At 36.8% G+C, this 18,123-nt stretch overlaps 1 protein-coding gene and 1 long non-coding RNA gene across 6 annotated transcripts in view; one reads left to right on the forward strand and one right to left on the reverse strand.

Moving 5' to 3' along the window:
• Positions 1 to 208: 208 nt before the first annotated feature.
• LOC125266989 lies at positions 209 to 2,865 on the reverse strand. Its single transcript, XR_007184597.1, has 3 exons — positions 2,696 to 2,865; positions 1,644 to 1,752; positions 209 to 1,194 (listed from the first exon to the last, which is right to left on the reverse strand). It is a non-coding gene; the product is annotated as an uncharacterized LOC125266989 (long non-coding RNA).
• Positions 2,866 to 2,994: 129 nt separating this feature from the next.
• Positions 2,995 to 18,123, forward strand: part of bmp2k (BMP2 inducible kinase) — a 41,490-nt gene continuing 26,361 nt past the window's right edge. For 3 of the 5 annotated variants that reach the window (XM_048188169.1, XM_048188172.1, XM_048188170.1), the window contains exon 1: positions 2,996 to 3,918. In XM_048188169.1, the coding sequence (XP_048044126.1) occupies positions 3,774 to 3,918 (145 nt within the window). In that variant the 5' untranslated portion in view covers positions 2,996 to 3,773. Of the gene's footprint in view, positions 3,919 to 18,123 lie in introns of all 5 variants that reach the window. The other 2 variants (XM_048188173.1, XM_048188174.1) reach the window with 1 other exon arrangement.

Here is an 18,123-nt window from a genome sequence, read left to right on the forward strand (position 1 = left end):
ACCTATAGTTACCCTATTTTTGGTAAAAGAAAAATTGTACCTTAGTTATAAATATGACAGTAGATTCTACTCATGATAATAATAATTAAGCAAAAATCACAGCTCCCAAAAGTTTCATACAACACTGCAGGACTCGACAATATGGACATGAACGACGCTCGGGGCAGTAATGGACATGATCGGGCCAGTGCTTCATCATCACCAAAGTTTAGCATTTGTTTTAATCATTGCCAATTTAAATGTTTAAGCGCAAGAGGACACGAAAGAGCTCAATTCAGTACTCGCACACTGTGAGACGTTGTGTGCTAATACTATTAATTGCACTTAAATGGACAAATTCACACAAAATGATGTCAAAATACCCATCTAGGCTAATGTCCTAAACATAGTTATGTCTTAAATTAACATAAACAGTTGAGATATAAAACTCACGTAACTATATTTGAGCTGGGCATTAGGACTTACAAGCCTAATATTCCTGCTGCTGTCTGTTTTTAATGTTAAACTACGAAAGGGCAAAGAACAAATCACTCATTGCTGTTGATTGAATAACTTTTGTTACTTTAATAAGGAGTAATCTATACTTAATTTATACAGTGCAGAATATGCAGAGCTATTTTACATTTCATTACTTTATTCAATTTGTGTACCTGAAAACTACTGTTAGACCTACCTGAAAAACAATGTTTATTTCATTTGTATGTTTGTATTTATTTGTAATATTGCTTATAATTTGATTATATGTTCTTATTTTTTACTGACGTGTCTTCAGTAATATTTGAAATTTATATTAGGCTAGTAGTTTTTGCTGTGCTATCAACATTAGAATCAAGAATTGTAATCTTATTTAAGGTTGCATGGGTCAAACACAACAACTATTTTAATTTATTTATTACCTTTTTTTTTTTTTTTTTTGGTAGGGCAAGTAAAAATTCAAACTTTGAAATTTGAACCAACCAGCCCACTAGAAAAATACCTTAGCGTTGAGAACTGAACAGTCAACAAAGCATAGTGCCATATTTGAAAAACAACAACAAAAGCAATACAAATCATCACTGCACACATTATAAAGATAACCAAGATATCTGGGCGTTCTTATGATGTGCACATCGTTGAGTCATCTGTTCAGGGAGCTGCTGCTGATGAAACTTCGCACAGTCAGGGGAGTTGATCTGTATTGAGGTGGAGAAGTGCCTGAGGGAACAGCAGATCCTCATTAATCCCATGTAATAATCCCAGACTCCAATTCGGTCTTCTACCTCTCCATCGACCTACATCTGTAGCTATTACCAGATAGCTGTCACATTTGTACAAGCATTATATGCATTTGGTTTTACAGCCCTTGAAATTATTCTTTTCTTAATATCCCAATTTAAATAGCTCTTGATTTTCTTGTGTAGATGATCTGCAGTTAACAGAGCACTTTGTAGCTTATTTTAAAAATTAAAAAAATAACAATATACAAAAGTACAACATAATATAAAAAAGTTGATCCACAAAATATGAGTGGTACATTGTAAAAGGTACAAATCTTAACATCTAACATCTACACTTATTTTATGGGATGCGGAAGCACCTGCTCATTTTTCAGTGTTTGACCATTAGAGGGCAGGACATTTTCATGAACTGACTAAAAGATGTACCTGAGGTACCTCAAAGGGTTTTGTGTTGTCAGTCCAGACTGGTTAACATCACGTGACTGTCTCAATCTGACCTAATCTTTGTCAACATTATATGAGATGAATCAGTGCCCTGTTTAAACAAAAATTAAATTATACATTTAATTATAAGTGTCATTTTTGAAAGTTATAGGTGGGAGATACACGTATTGTGTATTATATAACAACAAAAAATAACTTAACTTTAAACTTCTTTCAAATTTATTTTAAAAATATTGATAGATATATTTTGCACTTAAGAGAAAAAAATAGTATAATCTGTATGCAACTTACTATGCAAAACATCTGATGTACTTTTCTTGAATATAGACAGTTAAGGATTATTAAATGTTAATTTTCATCATCAGGAGGTCCCTGCTCTATGTGATTTTGTTATTTTCAACGATAGACATTAAATAAGCATCCAAATTCAAAATGAGACAGGTATTAAATAAGTAATAGGCTAAATAAGAATTGGTAATGTTGACAATTTAACCTAAACTAAGATGTCACTCAATAGAGACTAGATATTTTGGGACCAAATGATGGATTGTAGTTATAATGCCATATTTCCCATAAATTAAAGAAAAATGTTTGTTTGGCCATTTTTTTTCTTACAATAATCTGAATGATTGAACTTATATAGTCGACACTACAATTTGTTCAATAACCGAGAAAATGTAATGAGATTATTTGTTTGTCATCCCACCATGCTGTACAAAAGTCCACATAATGGATCCATTGAACATCATAGAAAAGTAACAAATTAAAAAAAAAAAGGAACGTGATATTTTTTGTTATATATACTAATGTTAATGAAGATTAGTAAATACAGTAAATGTATTGCTCATGGTTAGTTAACTAATGAACCTTATTGTAAAGTGTAACATAGCTAATTACAATTATTTTCTCATTTAATCCCCATTTTATGGGCAAGCTACTTTTAAATTCAGGTTATTGTTTATCCAATAATTCTCACAACAACACAACGCTGGATCTGTGCTTCTGATGCTTAATAAAAACCGTAGGACACATACGTGCACAGTGTTCGTGGAATATGCACTGCTTCAGCACCTCACACACTCCCAAAAAATCCTCCATTCACATCTTTCGACGAACGACTATCTTTATCAAGCAAACTGATAAATAAAACGCAGGCAGAGACAGTCATCCGTGCCATCCCATCAGAGAAGAGCATCTACAGGACGCGTCACGCTCACACCAATCATGACAATAGGAAGAAATCGGACAAAACAAAGTTAGGTTGTCAGACAGTCGGATTGGGCAATAACAAACCTCCCACTAATTCTCCGGCGAGTCACGAGAGTTCGAACTTTATCAGTGTGACGGGGGACTTCCAGAGCACGAGGACCCGCTCTGCCTTTAAAAAAAAAAAATCAACAGACGCTGCTCTCAACACAAACAAACGGTCGGCCGCTCGGAGGATTTCAAGGATTATTTTGTAGTAGGCTAATACTTTTTTATCATGATACACGGTGTCCTCTTCAAGCAGATAGAGGAAGCCAATCAGCTAGCGAGCTGGCTAACTAAACTATCCAAAGGGGAAGTGGCAGCAGTCATCGTTTAAGAGTTTCGCTAGCGTAGCTTCCGCCTAACACACCCACTTTCTGTCTGTTTGTTGTTCACATTGGTTTCAAATAACCTGGACTTCAACCAACTTAAGCTTTCGGCTGAACACAAAAGCATGCTTTGGCTAAACAGAGCGCTTCGCCGTTGTTAGCCAGCTAGCGAGGCGAATGGTCTCTCCAGCTCCAGCACCAGCACAGGCTCGCTAGCCAGCCAAAACTGGAGTCGGCCTGAAAATACAGCAGCGTGGAGGTTATCACTCGTGCTGTTGTCACTCATTAACGACAAAACGCTTGCCCTGACGGTTGACTTCTATGCAGTTGCTTCATCGGGCTTTGCGGGAAATAAGGAAGCATTCAGCTACGCCTCTCTGCGTCCCTCGAGCACTGAAGTGCCTGGCGCATCTCGGGAGAGCAGATCTCTCAGCATGCTGGACAAAAGAGCGGAGATGAGCAGATTGGCGTTTTAATCGTCTTTGGCTTGTTTGGAACTGTTTGTTTGGGGAAGGCGGGAACACAAGAGGCAAGAATGAAGAAGTTTTCGCGTATGCCGAAGTCAGAGAGCGGAAGTCTCGGGGGTGGGTCTGGATCTGGTACTGGAAGCAGCAACTACATCGGGAAGGTGTTTGCTGTCGGTCGATACCAAGTGACGGTGGAGGAGCTGATCGCTGAAGGTAATTTGTTTAGGCCAATAAAAAAGAAATGGCAAAACCTACCGGTGAAGTGTATAAGAGCCCCCCAAACCCCACATACATCTGTTTTATAGATCAATAAGCAGTTCAGGAAGGATAAACTGGCTGTTTACTGCAGGTTGTACCTCGCCATATCAACGGTTTAATTTTAACAGTAATGTAGCTCCTTGCCATGAAAAGAGGAACTAGCTTGATGCTTGTCCTTCCCATAAATTGATAGAGAGGATGCTTCCATATAACCACAGTTACTGATCACATGGCTTTTGATCAGGAGGTCTGGGCTGACCCAAATCGTGACCTAATGTTTGTCACTGCAAAGCAAACAAAAAGAAATGGTCGGTGTCTTTCATCTGGTCTTTGTTAAACTTTAAGCACAAGAGTTTAGTGAAAGCTCAGGACCAAACATTCAGTTTATTGCCACACAATTACTACACTTTGCCATGGCACAAAAAGATAGTAAGATAGTAAAACAAAGTTTATCATATACTGTGTGTCATTTTACCCTCCCTCTACAGGGCACACCTTTTTAGAGTTCTTAAGAGTAAGAGTTAAGTAGTTTGATGATAATCTCCTCCTGGACAGTTAGAAACATTGTAGAGTGGCACTCTTATCTTTCTCAGTTGTTGCATGTTATTTAATAGCATGTTCAGCTGTTAAGTTCAGTATTTTTGCTCTGCGTCATCTAAAATACTTTGTTCACACAGTTCTGTCTCATGTAATGTAATGTGACTAATACAAGTGCTAGGGTGTTTGTTTCCCATGTAGATGTTGTCAGTTCTGTGAGTTTCACTGAACAGCAACTTGGCAGCCCTGAACTTGCTGACTGGACACAATTATATAATTTGCCATTAGTGCAAAAGTTCAGCCTCACAAACAACTGGCAGTTAGTTTTGAACAACTGTTGAGTTTGAAGTGCTTTTATTCTTGCTTTCTCGCTCGATTGTTTTATTTAATGTAGCATTTTTTTTTGTAAACTTGCGTTTTATCCTCTTTTTTTTTCCCCCCTAAATACTCTTGTTATTTTAAGGTGCCCCTTGAAATTGAATTTGTCCATTTGTAAAAAAATAAATAAATAAAAAATAACTACCACCCCCCCTCTAGAAGTGTCTTCTCAATATCCCATCAGTAAATTTTTTTTCTATAAACCTGAGAAAAGACAGTCATGAGAATTTGTTCAGCTTTTGAATGCATACTGTTAATTAGACTGTCTTTAAGGCATAGTTTACCCAAAAATGAAAATTCTCTTATTTACTCAAGCTTAAGCCTATATGACTTTCTTCTATGGAACACTACAGGAGATGATGATGGTCTGAGTCACTTTTCACTTTTATTACATGGAAAATGATTGAGAACTGAGACATTCTGCGCAAATCATGTGCTTCTGGAAATGACAGAATTTGTATTTTTTGGAAAATCGCATCCACATTATCTGCATGCTGTTCGAGTGATGGACAGGTGGTTTGTGGCCCTTTTGTTTTGTGTTTGACCACCTGTTAAAAGTGTGTTGGCACAATGCAGAACACCATCCTGTGATGGAAGTTGCTTCTTTTGTGTTTGCCTATTGAGCCTGACTGTTTGTCCCTCTTGAATGACCACTATGCTCCGTCTTTATTATTCCAATAAATTATTTCAAGCAACTCATTAGAGACAGCTGGGGAGTTGGCAAAGGATGGGTTGGCATTTGGGCAAGGGACTACGATTCTGGATGGGTGCTTAATTCTGTCATTTGCTCCCTTTACAGTAGCTCTCAAAGAGCCTGTTCATGTGATTGTAGTGTAATGAGATGATTTATGAGGCTTCAGCTGAAATGAAGACCGTAATGCAGTAAAACAGCTGATTTTTACCTGTTGGGACTAGAATAACAAATCTTTTGTGTCTGAAAATTGTCAGAGTAATTTGTAAAACTTCGTGGTTTTCATTTTTATTAAATTGAAAAATTCGTCAACAAGATTTGTGTGGTCACTTAATGGCTGGCCACCTGCTCACCTTTCTGTCAACAAGCCCTGTTAGGACTGCTTTCTTTTGTCAACAGACCTCTCATGACTTCAGTGTTTTCCCCTGTTTCACTTCTTCAATATGTGACTGGCAGAATCCGCTTTGGTCTTTGATCTTTTACTAAAACAATAACTGTCATTCGACACCAAACCGGTTCAGAGTGGTTCCTAATGTAAGGTGCAGTAACATTCTACTGCACTTTCGATAGGAACGTTACTGGACTGACCTTGAATGAGTCGTGTACAGAGGTGTTGCCCCACTCACTGAGCATGTGCTGGCAGAATTGCTGTTCTAAGAGCCACTCTGATTTCCTTATCTCCTTTGCTACTCTGCTATATGGCCTGTGTGTCCTATTGACAGTTGAAGGCGTGCGTACGTGTATGTGTGAAGGAGAGTTCAGTCATTTTGTCAACCAGTTACTTCAGCTTTGGTCCCTTGACATTTGTTGAAGTTATGGCCTCTATTATATTTAGTTATTGGAAAGTGTCCTTTTAGTTTCCCAGCGTCAAATGCCTGTTTTGTCACATGGAAAGGTATCTTTCAGTATCAATACAGGTCTTAACAGTCCCTGGCAGTTTTACTTTTCTGGCCTTGTTTCACTTGTCACATGTGCACTGGCAATATGACCTTATCTCTTTCTCATTGGTTTGATAGAACTGCAAAAAATGGTAACTTGTTTTGATCTTATTGCCATACTGCATGAGGAACGAAGCCCTTGGGGTTTCATTCTTTGCACAAAAGACGTCACAGCTACAGATTGAGATGAGATTAAATAAAACCGAATGCCTTTAAATGTGAATTAATTTTACAGCTTGTGTCAAAGTCAGTTTTTCCAATTAAACAGTAGGCCAAAAAAACTTGTTAATGGTCAAATAGGATAATATTTGTGCATTTTAACCAATGTCCACCCTGTTCTGACAGTGTTCCGGCCCACTATGAAATTGATTTCCTTGAATAAGGTAAAGTTGTGATAAAACAGAAGTAGCGATCTTATTACATATTGTGACTAGAGGTATAAATCGGATGGTTCAGCACCATGCTATCTGATATCGAGCCAGAATCAATCACACATGAGATCAGTAATCTGATGACAGCTTATAACATGACAACAGTCAAAGTCTTATAGGCTTCTGTGCTAAAATGTGCAATGTGTAAAATCTAGTGCAAATTATAGGAAACAACTAAAATGAGGTATTCCAGTTGTAGAAAAAAATTACATTATTTAAAATGTGTGTGTATATATATATATATATATATATATATATATATATATATATAAAAAAGAAATTGTTTTTTTTGGCTGCTACTAGTACATCTCAGTTTGGGGCACAGGCAGACATGCAAGGCTGAATCTAAGAATCTTTTCTATAGATAACCAAATTATATGTAATGTAGTTATGCACGTCCGTGTAACATCAGTATCACTGACTTCCATGCAAGCCTAGTCTTGTGTAAAAGTCTTTATAGTAACAAACAAATTATTTACTCCTAGAAAAATGCCTTAATTAAGTTTAATCAGCACTTGATTGTACAATCACCTCTTTCCAGGCCTCATCCCTGTGCTGTTTGTCATTATTACTGGTCTCTTTCAACAGCTGAATGTTATGTTATGGTTTCTCTTTGGTGTGTCACCTCCCATTTGTTATATCTGTGTCATCTTCAGATGACATAACAATTAGCACAGTATTCAAGTGGCGGTATGCCATCACAGTCATTCAGAGGAACCTGCCAAGGTAACAGTTTGAACCAGTAGTGTGGCCTCTTTACCTATTAAACCAACCTTTGATTAATTTTACTAATCTACTGGAAATAAGGGTGCTCTGATCAAGATTTTTGGGCCTGATTGCCAAACACTGGAAGCAATATTTGCCGATACCATTTATCGAAATAAATAATGCAACATGATAAATAGAAGGCTTCAAATATACCGTGGGTCTGTTTGAAGCCTCCTATTCACCATGTAGCTATTCTTAACAATGTGTATTTTAAGAATAAAAAAATTAAAAGATGAGAACGTATCATGAATTTACAACTTTTTTTTTATTTGCAAGCAACACGTGCAACATATTTTGCTCTCTTAAAGGTGATAAGGAACAACTTAGAGCTTAACAAATATAGCATTCCTCTGAAATAAATAATAATAACGACAACAAAAACAGAACAGTATCAACAGAGTAATCAAATGTAAAACAGCATTAGATAGACAGACTTCACTCTATAAATTAAATGGATTAATCCTACTAAATTTACTAAAGAGCAGTGAGGTTTTTTTTTTTTCTTTTTTTTTTTTCTCTTTTGTTTTTTGATTTACATTGAACACAAGGTGGCAGCAGGTAAATTAAGCACGGATCCAATATACTGTTACACATGCAACTTATTTCACAACTGTTTATGTTCACTTAAGTTGAAATGGTTGAAACTTCTTTGTGGTCTGGCTGCATTGACCTAAGCCAACATTCTGTCAGTGGCACTTGTGAGAAATGGCAAAGACATGCTAGTCAGGTTTTCCTCACTCTTCTGTGAGGACCCATTTCTGCCTTTAACATTTCAGCTGTACCTCACACACACATTTCTTACGCTGCTCTGAGAAAATGGGTCACTCAAGCTTTGTGAGCCAGAGTGGGGTTGGCATCTCACACAGTGTGTTGGCTCAAAAGAGTTCCTTAAGCAATTCTCTGTCAAAACACTAGTACTCTAAGATTATCTAACTGTGATTTAGCTCTAATCCCTTTGTCTAAATCAGTATGTTGCTGGTTGCATGTGGTGAATGGTCTTTGGCAACTGTTTTGTGTTTTGTCTGGCATCTGACCAGATCCACTTGCCATCCTGAACAATGCAGATTGTTTAGATGGCAGAATAAGACTTAATATATTAGATGTCTTTTACATTTTAAAAATTGACGGGGAGTTGTAGCAGACAAGTGTCCTACCTTCAAGTAAAGAAATTAATACCATGCACTTCAAATTTTATTAAACATCAGACAGTTATTCTTTTTTTCTGGTATGTTTATTGCAAAATTTCCACAGATGGACAAGTGGTTTTAAAAGTAGTGGATGCATGCTCGTGTTGTGCATTGCTGTGTGTGTGTGTGTGTGTGTGTGTGTGTGTGTACTTGTTAATGTCATGATTGTGAAGCTCTGCTCTAGAATGCAGAGGCAAATGATTACACATTCCTAAAGGAAGAAAGAGTGACAGACCGATTTTATAAAATTTAAAAAAATGTACTTACGATGACTTAAAGCGGAACTCAGTAAGATTTGCGAAACTCCCCCTACAGGTTCCTTCAGTGAATCACACCGTCGTAAATACTCAACGACTACAACGCTCACCAGCGCATTAGTTTTGCAAATACAGTACAAGAAATCTCGATGGAGGTGGGTAATTTTTGAAATTGTCTTATAAAGTCATAATATATACATTGTTTTTGAATTACCGTAAAGCATTTTGTCACTCTCGCGTGAACATGAGGTGAGATTGTGTCAGGTTGGCGCAGCTCAACTTGCAAGTGCTGTTTTCTGGCGTAGACGTGCCAGAGGGGGTTAGTGCACGCCTCAAACACACCACTACAATTCAATTAACCATCGTAAGGACTATTTATGAAGGTAAAAAGTTACTTAGTTCTGCTTTAAAGCTGCTGTCCTTAAGATTTGCCTCTTAGTCGCCATCTCTGTTTGAAACCTGCATTTGCAGTTATATGCGGAATTATTATCTTTACATGCATTGTGCATTGGCACAGCTCCTCAGCGCGGATGAATCTAATGTTTACTGTCAGTCACCACACCGGTGTGGATACTGTACTTCGGAATCACAGATAGTAGTCTTGTAGTATGACCAAAGTGGGAATTTTCACTGGAAAATGTCATCTGAACAAGTAACATGTCTGCCACTTTTGTTCTGACTAACTGAGGGGAAAAAGCATTTAGCCTACAATAAATCACGCTGCCAATGGCGATTTAAATCTAACGATCGCTTGGCTCATATCGTATCAAACCGTGCAAATTATTATTGTTGTTATACTTTCTCAAATTGTTAATGTTAACCACATAAGCGTTGCATGACTGTGTATTTAGTGTGTGTTAGCCTTACCTGTAGATTTCTGTAGCCACTCAGCAGTCTGAAGTCTTTTGCTTTTTGACCACGGCTGAATCTCCAGTTGCCACTGAAGATTGTCATTTGGACCTTTCTGGATTACAATCCGCCATCAAAATAAGTTTCATTATTTCAGCTGCTGTGAGAAAAGGTTATAAATGATCCGCTACCAGCAGCATCCTATATGCAGGGACGCATTTCTTTCTGTTTACAGACGTGACGTAATGACGCAAAGACGAATGGCTGCATGCTCGAATTTCCTGCGGAAATCCACCAGTATCAATTTATTATAAAACATTATTACAAGCTTACTGTTGTGAATCGGGCTAAGGTAAGGAGATAGTTTTGAACACTGGCTGGTTATGTACTTGCTCAAATTGATTTTGGATAATTTTTAACCAAAACAAGTTACGGACTGCAGCTTTAAGTAAATCACACGAATAAGAAATAGTTGAGCTCAGACTAGAGGCCAAGGCTATGATTAGGGCTACAAAATTTTTTGTTTAATAAATGCTAATTTGTAAAAAGAGGTCTTTTACAGTTGTTATGTTCATGTTTTTATTGACAGTGAATAATTATTCTGTTTAATTAGTATTTTAGATTTAGTTTCTCCACATTAGACCCAAATATATTTTTGTTAAAGTACAAGGTTAAGTTAAGAGTCTCATAAAATGCTCAGCGTCATACTGGTTTAATGGTTGTAATGGATAAATTTAGCTGAATGACATTTCTCTGGAGGTAAGCTTTTGCTAAAAATATGCAGAAAGTGAATGTTTTGTTGTATTTATCAAGTCTGTGAGAAAGAAAATGAAGACCATCTGTAAAGTTCCAAAAAAAGAATGAGAAGTCAACCTCATGTTGCCATCAAGGAGGTTGTCGCAAAGTGCAGAATCTCTAAGCTCCTCTCCAAAGCAGACGTGTCTCTATTTTTAGAGGGTCAGCCTGTACCAGAGATAAATTTGTGAGCATCATTGTGGTTTAACTTGCAGAACTCAAGGGAAACTGATAAGGCGGTGTTCTTTAACAGATATATGTTAGGGATGCACCGAAATTAAAATTCTGGGCCGAAACCAAAAATTCAGGATGCACTTGGCTGAAAACCGAAAATAAATAATAAATTAATTAATCAAACTTATTTAATAATCAACACTAACTAGAACTGAGTTGTACAAACATTTAAATTGTGCATAAGGCAGTTTATGTCAAATTTTTAATAACAGAATTGCTTCTACTCCAGTTTGTTGGTGAAATATAAAAGTTTAAATGACAATAAACTGTAATAAATTTTGTTCACGTATCAACAGAGCAGAGCACTGCACAGACTAAAACAGCACAGACTAAAAAAACCCCACAAAATACAGTGCAGTCAAAGAACTGCTAATATAACCTCTGTTTTGGTCACTGATTTTGGCTGAAAACTTTCAGTAGCTGAAATTTTGGTGCATCCTTAGATATTTGTGAGCTGCATGTGGGTCATTAATGTTTATGAAAGATTCCTCTGTTAAAATAAGATGCAACTTCCAGACCTGTGGGATGCCAGGCAGATGTGAAAAGGGAAAAAAAGTTAACTGAGACATGCAAGGTTGATTGTGAGAATTGCTGCATTTCAGTAGCTTAAATTAATATTCTAAAATAAATGCATATTTATTTGCTCTGAGCAATTAGAATCTTCTTTTTTTCAGTGGCTGTTTGATATAAATGATGGCTCATCTAATGGAAAAGACAGATTTCAGACCAGATCAAGATCTTTATCACATTTTGTCAAACTGAGGCCACGTTCACACAGCAGCAGAATGCGGTTGTCAGTCCTGTATTGGAGTCCTTAATACGGTTACGTTCACACACAGTACGGTTATTTATGGGAGTGACAACCGCATTTTATAACCGAACTCACACCCGTACATTTTCAGGACTCACAACCGCATTCTCTGAATATTTGCGCTGTGTGAACGGAACCGCACTGGGCAACTAACGTTAGTTGTCTGTAACATCATACAGAGCGAGAGAGCCGGTGTTTTGCATGTGGTTTCGCTTTTGGTAACTTACAGCGACAGAGATATGAGCTGTGCATCATTTTAAGGTGTTAGATCCAGTCACTGTTCTCTACCGGAGCGGTTCCCGTCAGTTTTGTTTCTTTTCCAAATTCAAATGCTGTTTCATGCGCGGGACGTCGCAAAGGACGTGACACGATTGTGTGCCGGTTAAAGACTCAGGCTAGCGCATGTTTACATGCTGCTCTTGGTTAATGAAGTTTTGATGGATGAACTCGCGGTTTAATTAGTCTCTCTTGTCATGTCGAAAGTGATAATACTTTTCAGTTTTATGGACGTCGCCATCTTTAATATTACGTTGGTCACTGTCGTTATGGTTACTAGTAAGAGAATAGGGGCTTGACTCTCGTTGCACGTCCATACAGACAGTGTTCCAAACGCTACTGTAAGTTGTTGTGTGAACAAGACATTTCAAGACTCACACCTGTAAGTAAATGCGGTTGTCAATCCCAAAAACTGACAGTGTGAACGTGGCCTGAAAATATAATTTTTTTTTTTTTTTTTTTTTTTTTTTTTTAAAGCTTTATTGTCCAGCTCTAATTTGGAATCATCAGTATTTTCAGAGCTGTAGGAATGACCCAGAACAGTCAGGCAAATGTCCTCTGTTTGCCCTCTTATACACAGCAGAATCAACATTTGTGATCGTCAGCACATCAGGCCGCTGGCGGAGGGATTCCATTTCTGGCTCCATTACTGCAGAGGAGAAGGTCTAAACTTGGGCTAGATCTGCATGAACATCCCTGTGGACAATGCCATTTGCTAGGGTACTTGTCATTCCTCCAGATTTGTAAATCATCTAGGCCTAAATTATTCTAAGAGGATGGCATGCAGAGAAGTAAGAAATAGTAAAAGTAATGTTTCTTGGAGATTCAGCATGCCGTTAATGTAGTGAAGTGAGACATTTCATTGTCATGTGTTTTGTCTTGCTCTAAAATGTTTCATGCATAAAATAACAGATCTACACAATATAATATTGTCAACATTTCAAAAGATAGTGTTTAAGTTGACACCCTCACACTTACACTAACTCTCAAACCCTCACAGAGCCATGGAAAGTTTAGCTTTTTATTTGCATCCTGTTGGGTTTCATCCTGTTCAGCATCCTGTTCTTTTCTTCATTTCCATTCTGTTAAGTTTCATCCTGTTCATTTTCTTGCCAACCATATAATTAAAGTGCCTGAGCTTCACCAGAGCATATTTCTCAAAGTCTGGTATACCTTTGTATGGAAATGCTTAAATATGCCTGTTTTTTGTTTTTTTGTTTTTTTTACAGTATTACAGTGTTCAAAAGTTACAGTGCTCAAAAGGAACTACAATATACAAACTTCCTAAGTGATTTCACCTGCTATTGCCATCAGATATTATTACTTCAGGGATATTGTTACTCAAAGGGATAAAATGAAGCTTGGCATAATTTACTCACCCTCATATATATATATATATATATATATATATAAAATTATTACTATTATTTATTATTATTATATATATTTTTTTTTCTTCTGTGGAACATAAAATAAGTTATTTTGAGAAATGTCTCAGTGTTTGAAAACTATACAGTTGTCACCAAAACTGCTTAAGTTTTTACAATTTTCATTTTTGGGTGAAAATAGCACAAGAACATTTGCACAAAGCAATAACCCATCAAGCCCAGAATCTTGACCTTCTCTGACAGATTTTTAGCCTTGATGTGAAGCTAATGCTGACATCCCACTAAAAGAGAGGAAGCTAAACCTCTGGCCTGATTTAAGAACTTGAGACTGCACCATATGGGCACCATCAGCAGACATCAACACCACTGACACCTCCAACATTTTGGATTTCTTAAATCAGTTGCCTTACTATGAGCCCTTGTGTGAGGAATCAGAGATCACCTTCATTCATGCAGGTGACAGCTGCGATGTGAGTGTGTGTTTGTCTGATGTCCCTTAGGTTTACAGAATGATGTGTAATCAGACTCTTGCTACTGTTCTAGATCACAGGAAGAAATAAATGACAAGTATGTCAGAATAGCACCTGACCTATATCAGTAATAATCCAGTGTAATTTAGGCCAGTGTTCAGTGTTATGAATATGATTTTATGGCCTGACTACACTTCCTGTTTCTCATAAAAAAAAAAAAAAAACTGCTTACACAACATGTCTTGTGATTCAAGACACTTTCTGTCAGTGCCAGTGATTTTTTTTTTTTTTTTACCTAATTGTACAGCTTACACATAAGATAGCTGTGTATGGGTCTGTAGTTGTAATGTAATTGTTTACTCAACCTCATGTCGTTCTGAACGACACAAAAGAAGATATTTTGGATAACTGTTTTTGTCAATACATTGAAAATCAGTTGTGTCCAAAACAACATTGACCCCACTGACTTTCATTATATACTAAAAACATGTTTCAAAACATTAGTTTTACATGTGTGTTGTTCTACAGAAGAAAGTCATATAGGTTTTGATCGACATGGGGTGAGTGAAAGATGACAGAATTGTCATTTTTTGGGTGAAGACTCAATTAAACGATGTTTGTGTGTGCATTTCTGCACCTCTGGAAGTACTTAGGTTTAGTGATGTTATTGTTAGACTGAACTGCTCTTTGTCTGTATTAGTCATCAGCAGCATGCAACTGCTTTCCTTGCTCAATGACAGGGTGAACCCTGACACACTTTCTGAGATCTCTATTCTGTGCACTTTGTTCATTCTTTGTGCTTCCACATGGTTACTGGAACTGTCGTGGGATGTCATGCTGTATCTGCAATTTATTGTGAACAGGCAGCGATTAGTTTAAGCTGTTTCTTTACATTCATGTAGCTGCCTGAGATGACCTCAGCCCTTTTTTAAATTGAAGAATGAGAGATTTCACTCAAAGCTCTGTAGCGGAAGTGAAGGTGGGCCTGTGCAAAGGAGATATTTGGCAGAGAACGCCAGGCAGTTATCTTTTTAGTAGCAGCCTGGCTGAGTGTTTTTGTATCTAGATGTGGAGTACAATACAGATTAGATGCTTATCATGTGTTGCCAAGAAGGTTTTGTTATGCCCCTCCTCTTTGCTACCCACACTGTCATAAACCTTTTTTGTGTTCCAAATAACGTACTATACACTGTGCACTTATACTCTGCTCTATAGTATGTACTCATCCATCTAGTGTATGGGGGTTAGGTTATTTATATATAGCCCCTGCAACAGGAAAGCTGTGACAGTTGAGTGCATGAAGTTTCCAACATGCCACACTTCCTTTTTTCGGGTATTTAAAATGCACTTTTTCTTGTTGGAGTTTTTAGTGTGAACACACTACTTGCACTTTATGCTACAAAATGGCTTAGAATAGTACATAAGTATGCAAATTGGGACACGTCTCCGAACGTGGTCAGTGATTGTGCTAGGCGATGGGGCTATATAGCATTGCACTTGCCCCTCCAGTGTTACAGGCTTGAGCACTGTAAAATACTTCCTGAAAGTTAGTTTTCTTTAAGTGCCAAAAGGGCATTACTACAACTTGGGTTCTAAGGTTATGGAAAACCTGGATGGTTTTAAAATTGTTATTTTTACAAGTGTGACACTATTCAACAAAGAATTTTTTCTGACTTTATATATATATAATATAATATAATATAATATAATATATATATATATATATATATATATATATATATATATATATATATATATATATATATATATATATATATATATATATATATATATATATATATATATATATATATATATATATATATATAGCTATCGTTCCAGTTACGCTCAGCTCTAAAATGCTTTTCAAGGAGAGATTGCTCTTTGTGATTGCAGTCACTATGATCAAAAAGAATTTTAAAAATCCTTCAGTAATCCCAACCGTAAAAATCACTGTTGTACACCTGTGCAACATGTTTAAATTAGCAATGTAACGGGAATAGCTTCAGGGCATTTCTTCCTAATTGTGATGTATATCAGAGTAAAAAAAAATGTAGGGCGGAGACCCTGTTCTATCCATTGGTTGTTGATTTAATGGAGGCGGATCTGAAGGTGAGCTCTGTGGGTGGTTGTAAGAAAAGGGCAGGGTTTAAGCAGACTAAATAACTGAAGTCTGTCTTTTCACCAGAAGAGTTATGGTGTTAAATTACAAGGTCAAATAAAATAAAATGTTTGCATGGATGAATATTTCACTGTAAGTCATTCAAGGTGCATTTACGTAATAAATAAATTTCAGTTTTGAATTTCAATTTTGTCAAATTTAATTATTTTGTAGTCTTTAAACATATTCCAAGTTTTTGTGTTGAGAGTTCTCTGCAAACTGTTTTTCTTTACCTTTTTTTTTAAAGGTCCTGATTAGTGGTTCTCCATACCAATACTTTTTCAGTTCAGGGCGGCTAAACAAGCATGAGTTTGTTAGGCAACAAGTGCGGCATTGTGGGTCCTCCTTTGTGTCAGGGCACTCTCTTTCTGTGGACCGCTCCGTGACTCAGCATGCTGTTAATGAGAAAATGCTCACCAGTCATACGTTGCCAGGATTCATTCACCCTGGAACTGATGGGAGAAGTGTTGCGGAGGCATGGCGCCCCTCTTTGCTGCATGTTGTTTCAGAGCCCCTGCCTTCGCCACTGTGTAGGCGATCAATACGCATATTCAACGAGTTTCACTGAAGCACAGAGGCTTAAGCAAGGTTGCTAGATATTGCATTTTTTTAACTTATTGCCGTTTTGATTTTTAATGAACATTTTAAATTCACACTTTTGTCGTCGTTCCATATGGGATCAGTTTATTAACCTTCATTGCTTTTTACAGTTTACTGCAGTTTTAGTATCTCTGTGACCTTTACTAGAACTTGACTGTGTTTTCCCCATACAAAGATACTGTTTTGCTTCAGAAGAGTTGGAATTTAGCACACAAGTTGTATGAATTACTTTTATGGAAGTTGTAAGGTGCTTTTTTCACTTTATTTTTGAGGCTTGACAGCCCTGTTATGGAAAAAAAGCACTGTCATCTTTTTTGTTTCACAGAAGAAATCCAGTCATACGAGTGTGGAACAATATGAAGCTGAATAAATGTGACATTTCAATTTCAGGTGAACCAACCTTATAAGGTTGTCTTTCTCCTAAGGCTAACTTTGTTCACAAGCTACTGCCAACAGTGAGCCCATCCCTAACTTGGCTTAAGACTGCCTTTCTCTCCATTATATTTTCCTCCTGAAAATACATTTTATTTGAGCAACTAAGTAGCAATATTAGAGGACTTGCACTGGGAGAACATCTTGAGCTCTCTGTCTCATACCTGCATTAAACATGAACCAGAGTCGCAGAAGGTCACAATGATCTCTGTCTGAACTCATCTTGGGTTGATATAAAAAGTTCAGCTTTTCTGTCCTTCTGTCCACTCATTCAGCAGGAAGCACAGGTCATCCAGTTTTAGATGAGAGAAAAAAACTAAAGCAGAATGAAAGATCTCCATTACAATTCTGCCATGTTCTTCAAAAATGAGACATGGGCTGTTGTAATGGGTTTTAAATTGTTCAGTTCCGACTCTCATTTCTGGTGCACAGTGTGCTACCCACAACTGCCTCTGTTTAAATGGCATTGTAGTTGCTGCCATGATGTCAGCCATTTTGCTTATTTCCGCCACACACCATCTCTCCAAACCCTCACCCTTCAAACCAAAGACATTTCAGCATTCAGTCATTTCCAAACACATTTCAGCAGTTTATAGTTTTATTTTAATTATAATTTTTTTTAAATAGAAAAGCATAAATAATAGGGTTGTGCTGATAGACAATGATAACGCGTATTGATGATAGCAAGAGATATGGTCAGAAGCATCAGCTATTGGCGACATCAAGAGGTTTCATTAATTATTTATTTAATTAATAATTGTATTTATTTTTATTTAATATTTAGTTCTTTAGTTAATTATTATGTTTAATAATTTAATTTTTATTAAATTAAATGAGAGAATTTTCATGCAGTGTCTTGTTTCACTTGAGATTAATGAAGTAATGATGAAACGTTTTAAAAAAAATATTTTTTTCTCATCATTATATCAGCATGAAGCTTTATATTTTGATTGTTTA

Source organism: Megalobrama amblycephala, linkage group LG4 (assembly GCF_018812025.1).
Source record: "Megalobrama amblycephala isolate DHTTF-2021 linkage group LG4, ASM1881202v1, whole genome shotgun sequence".
NCBI lineage: Eukaryota > Metazoa > Chordata > Actinopteri > Cypriniformes > Xenocyprididae > Megalobrama > Megalobrama amblycephala.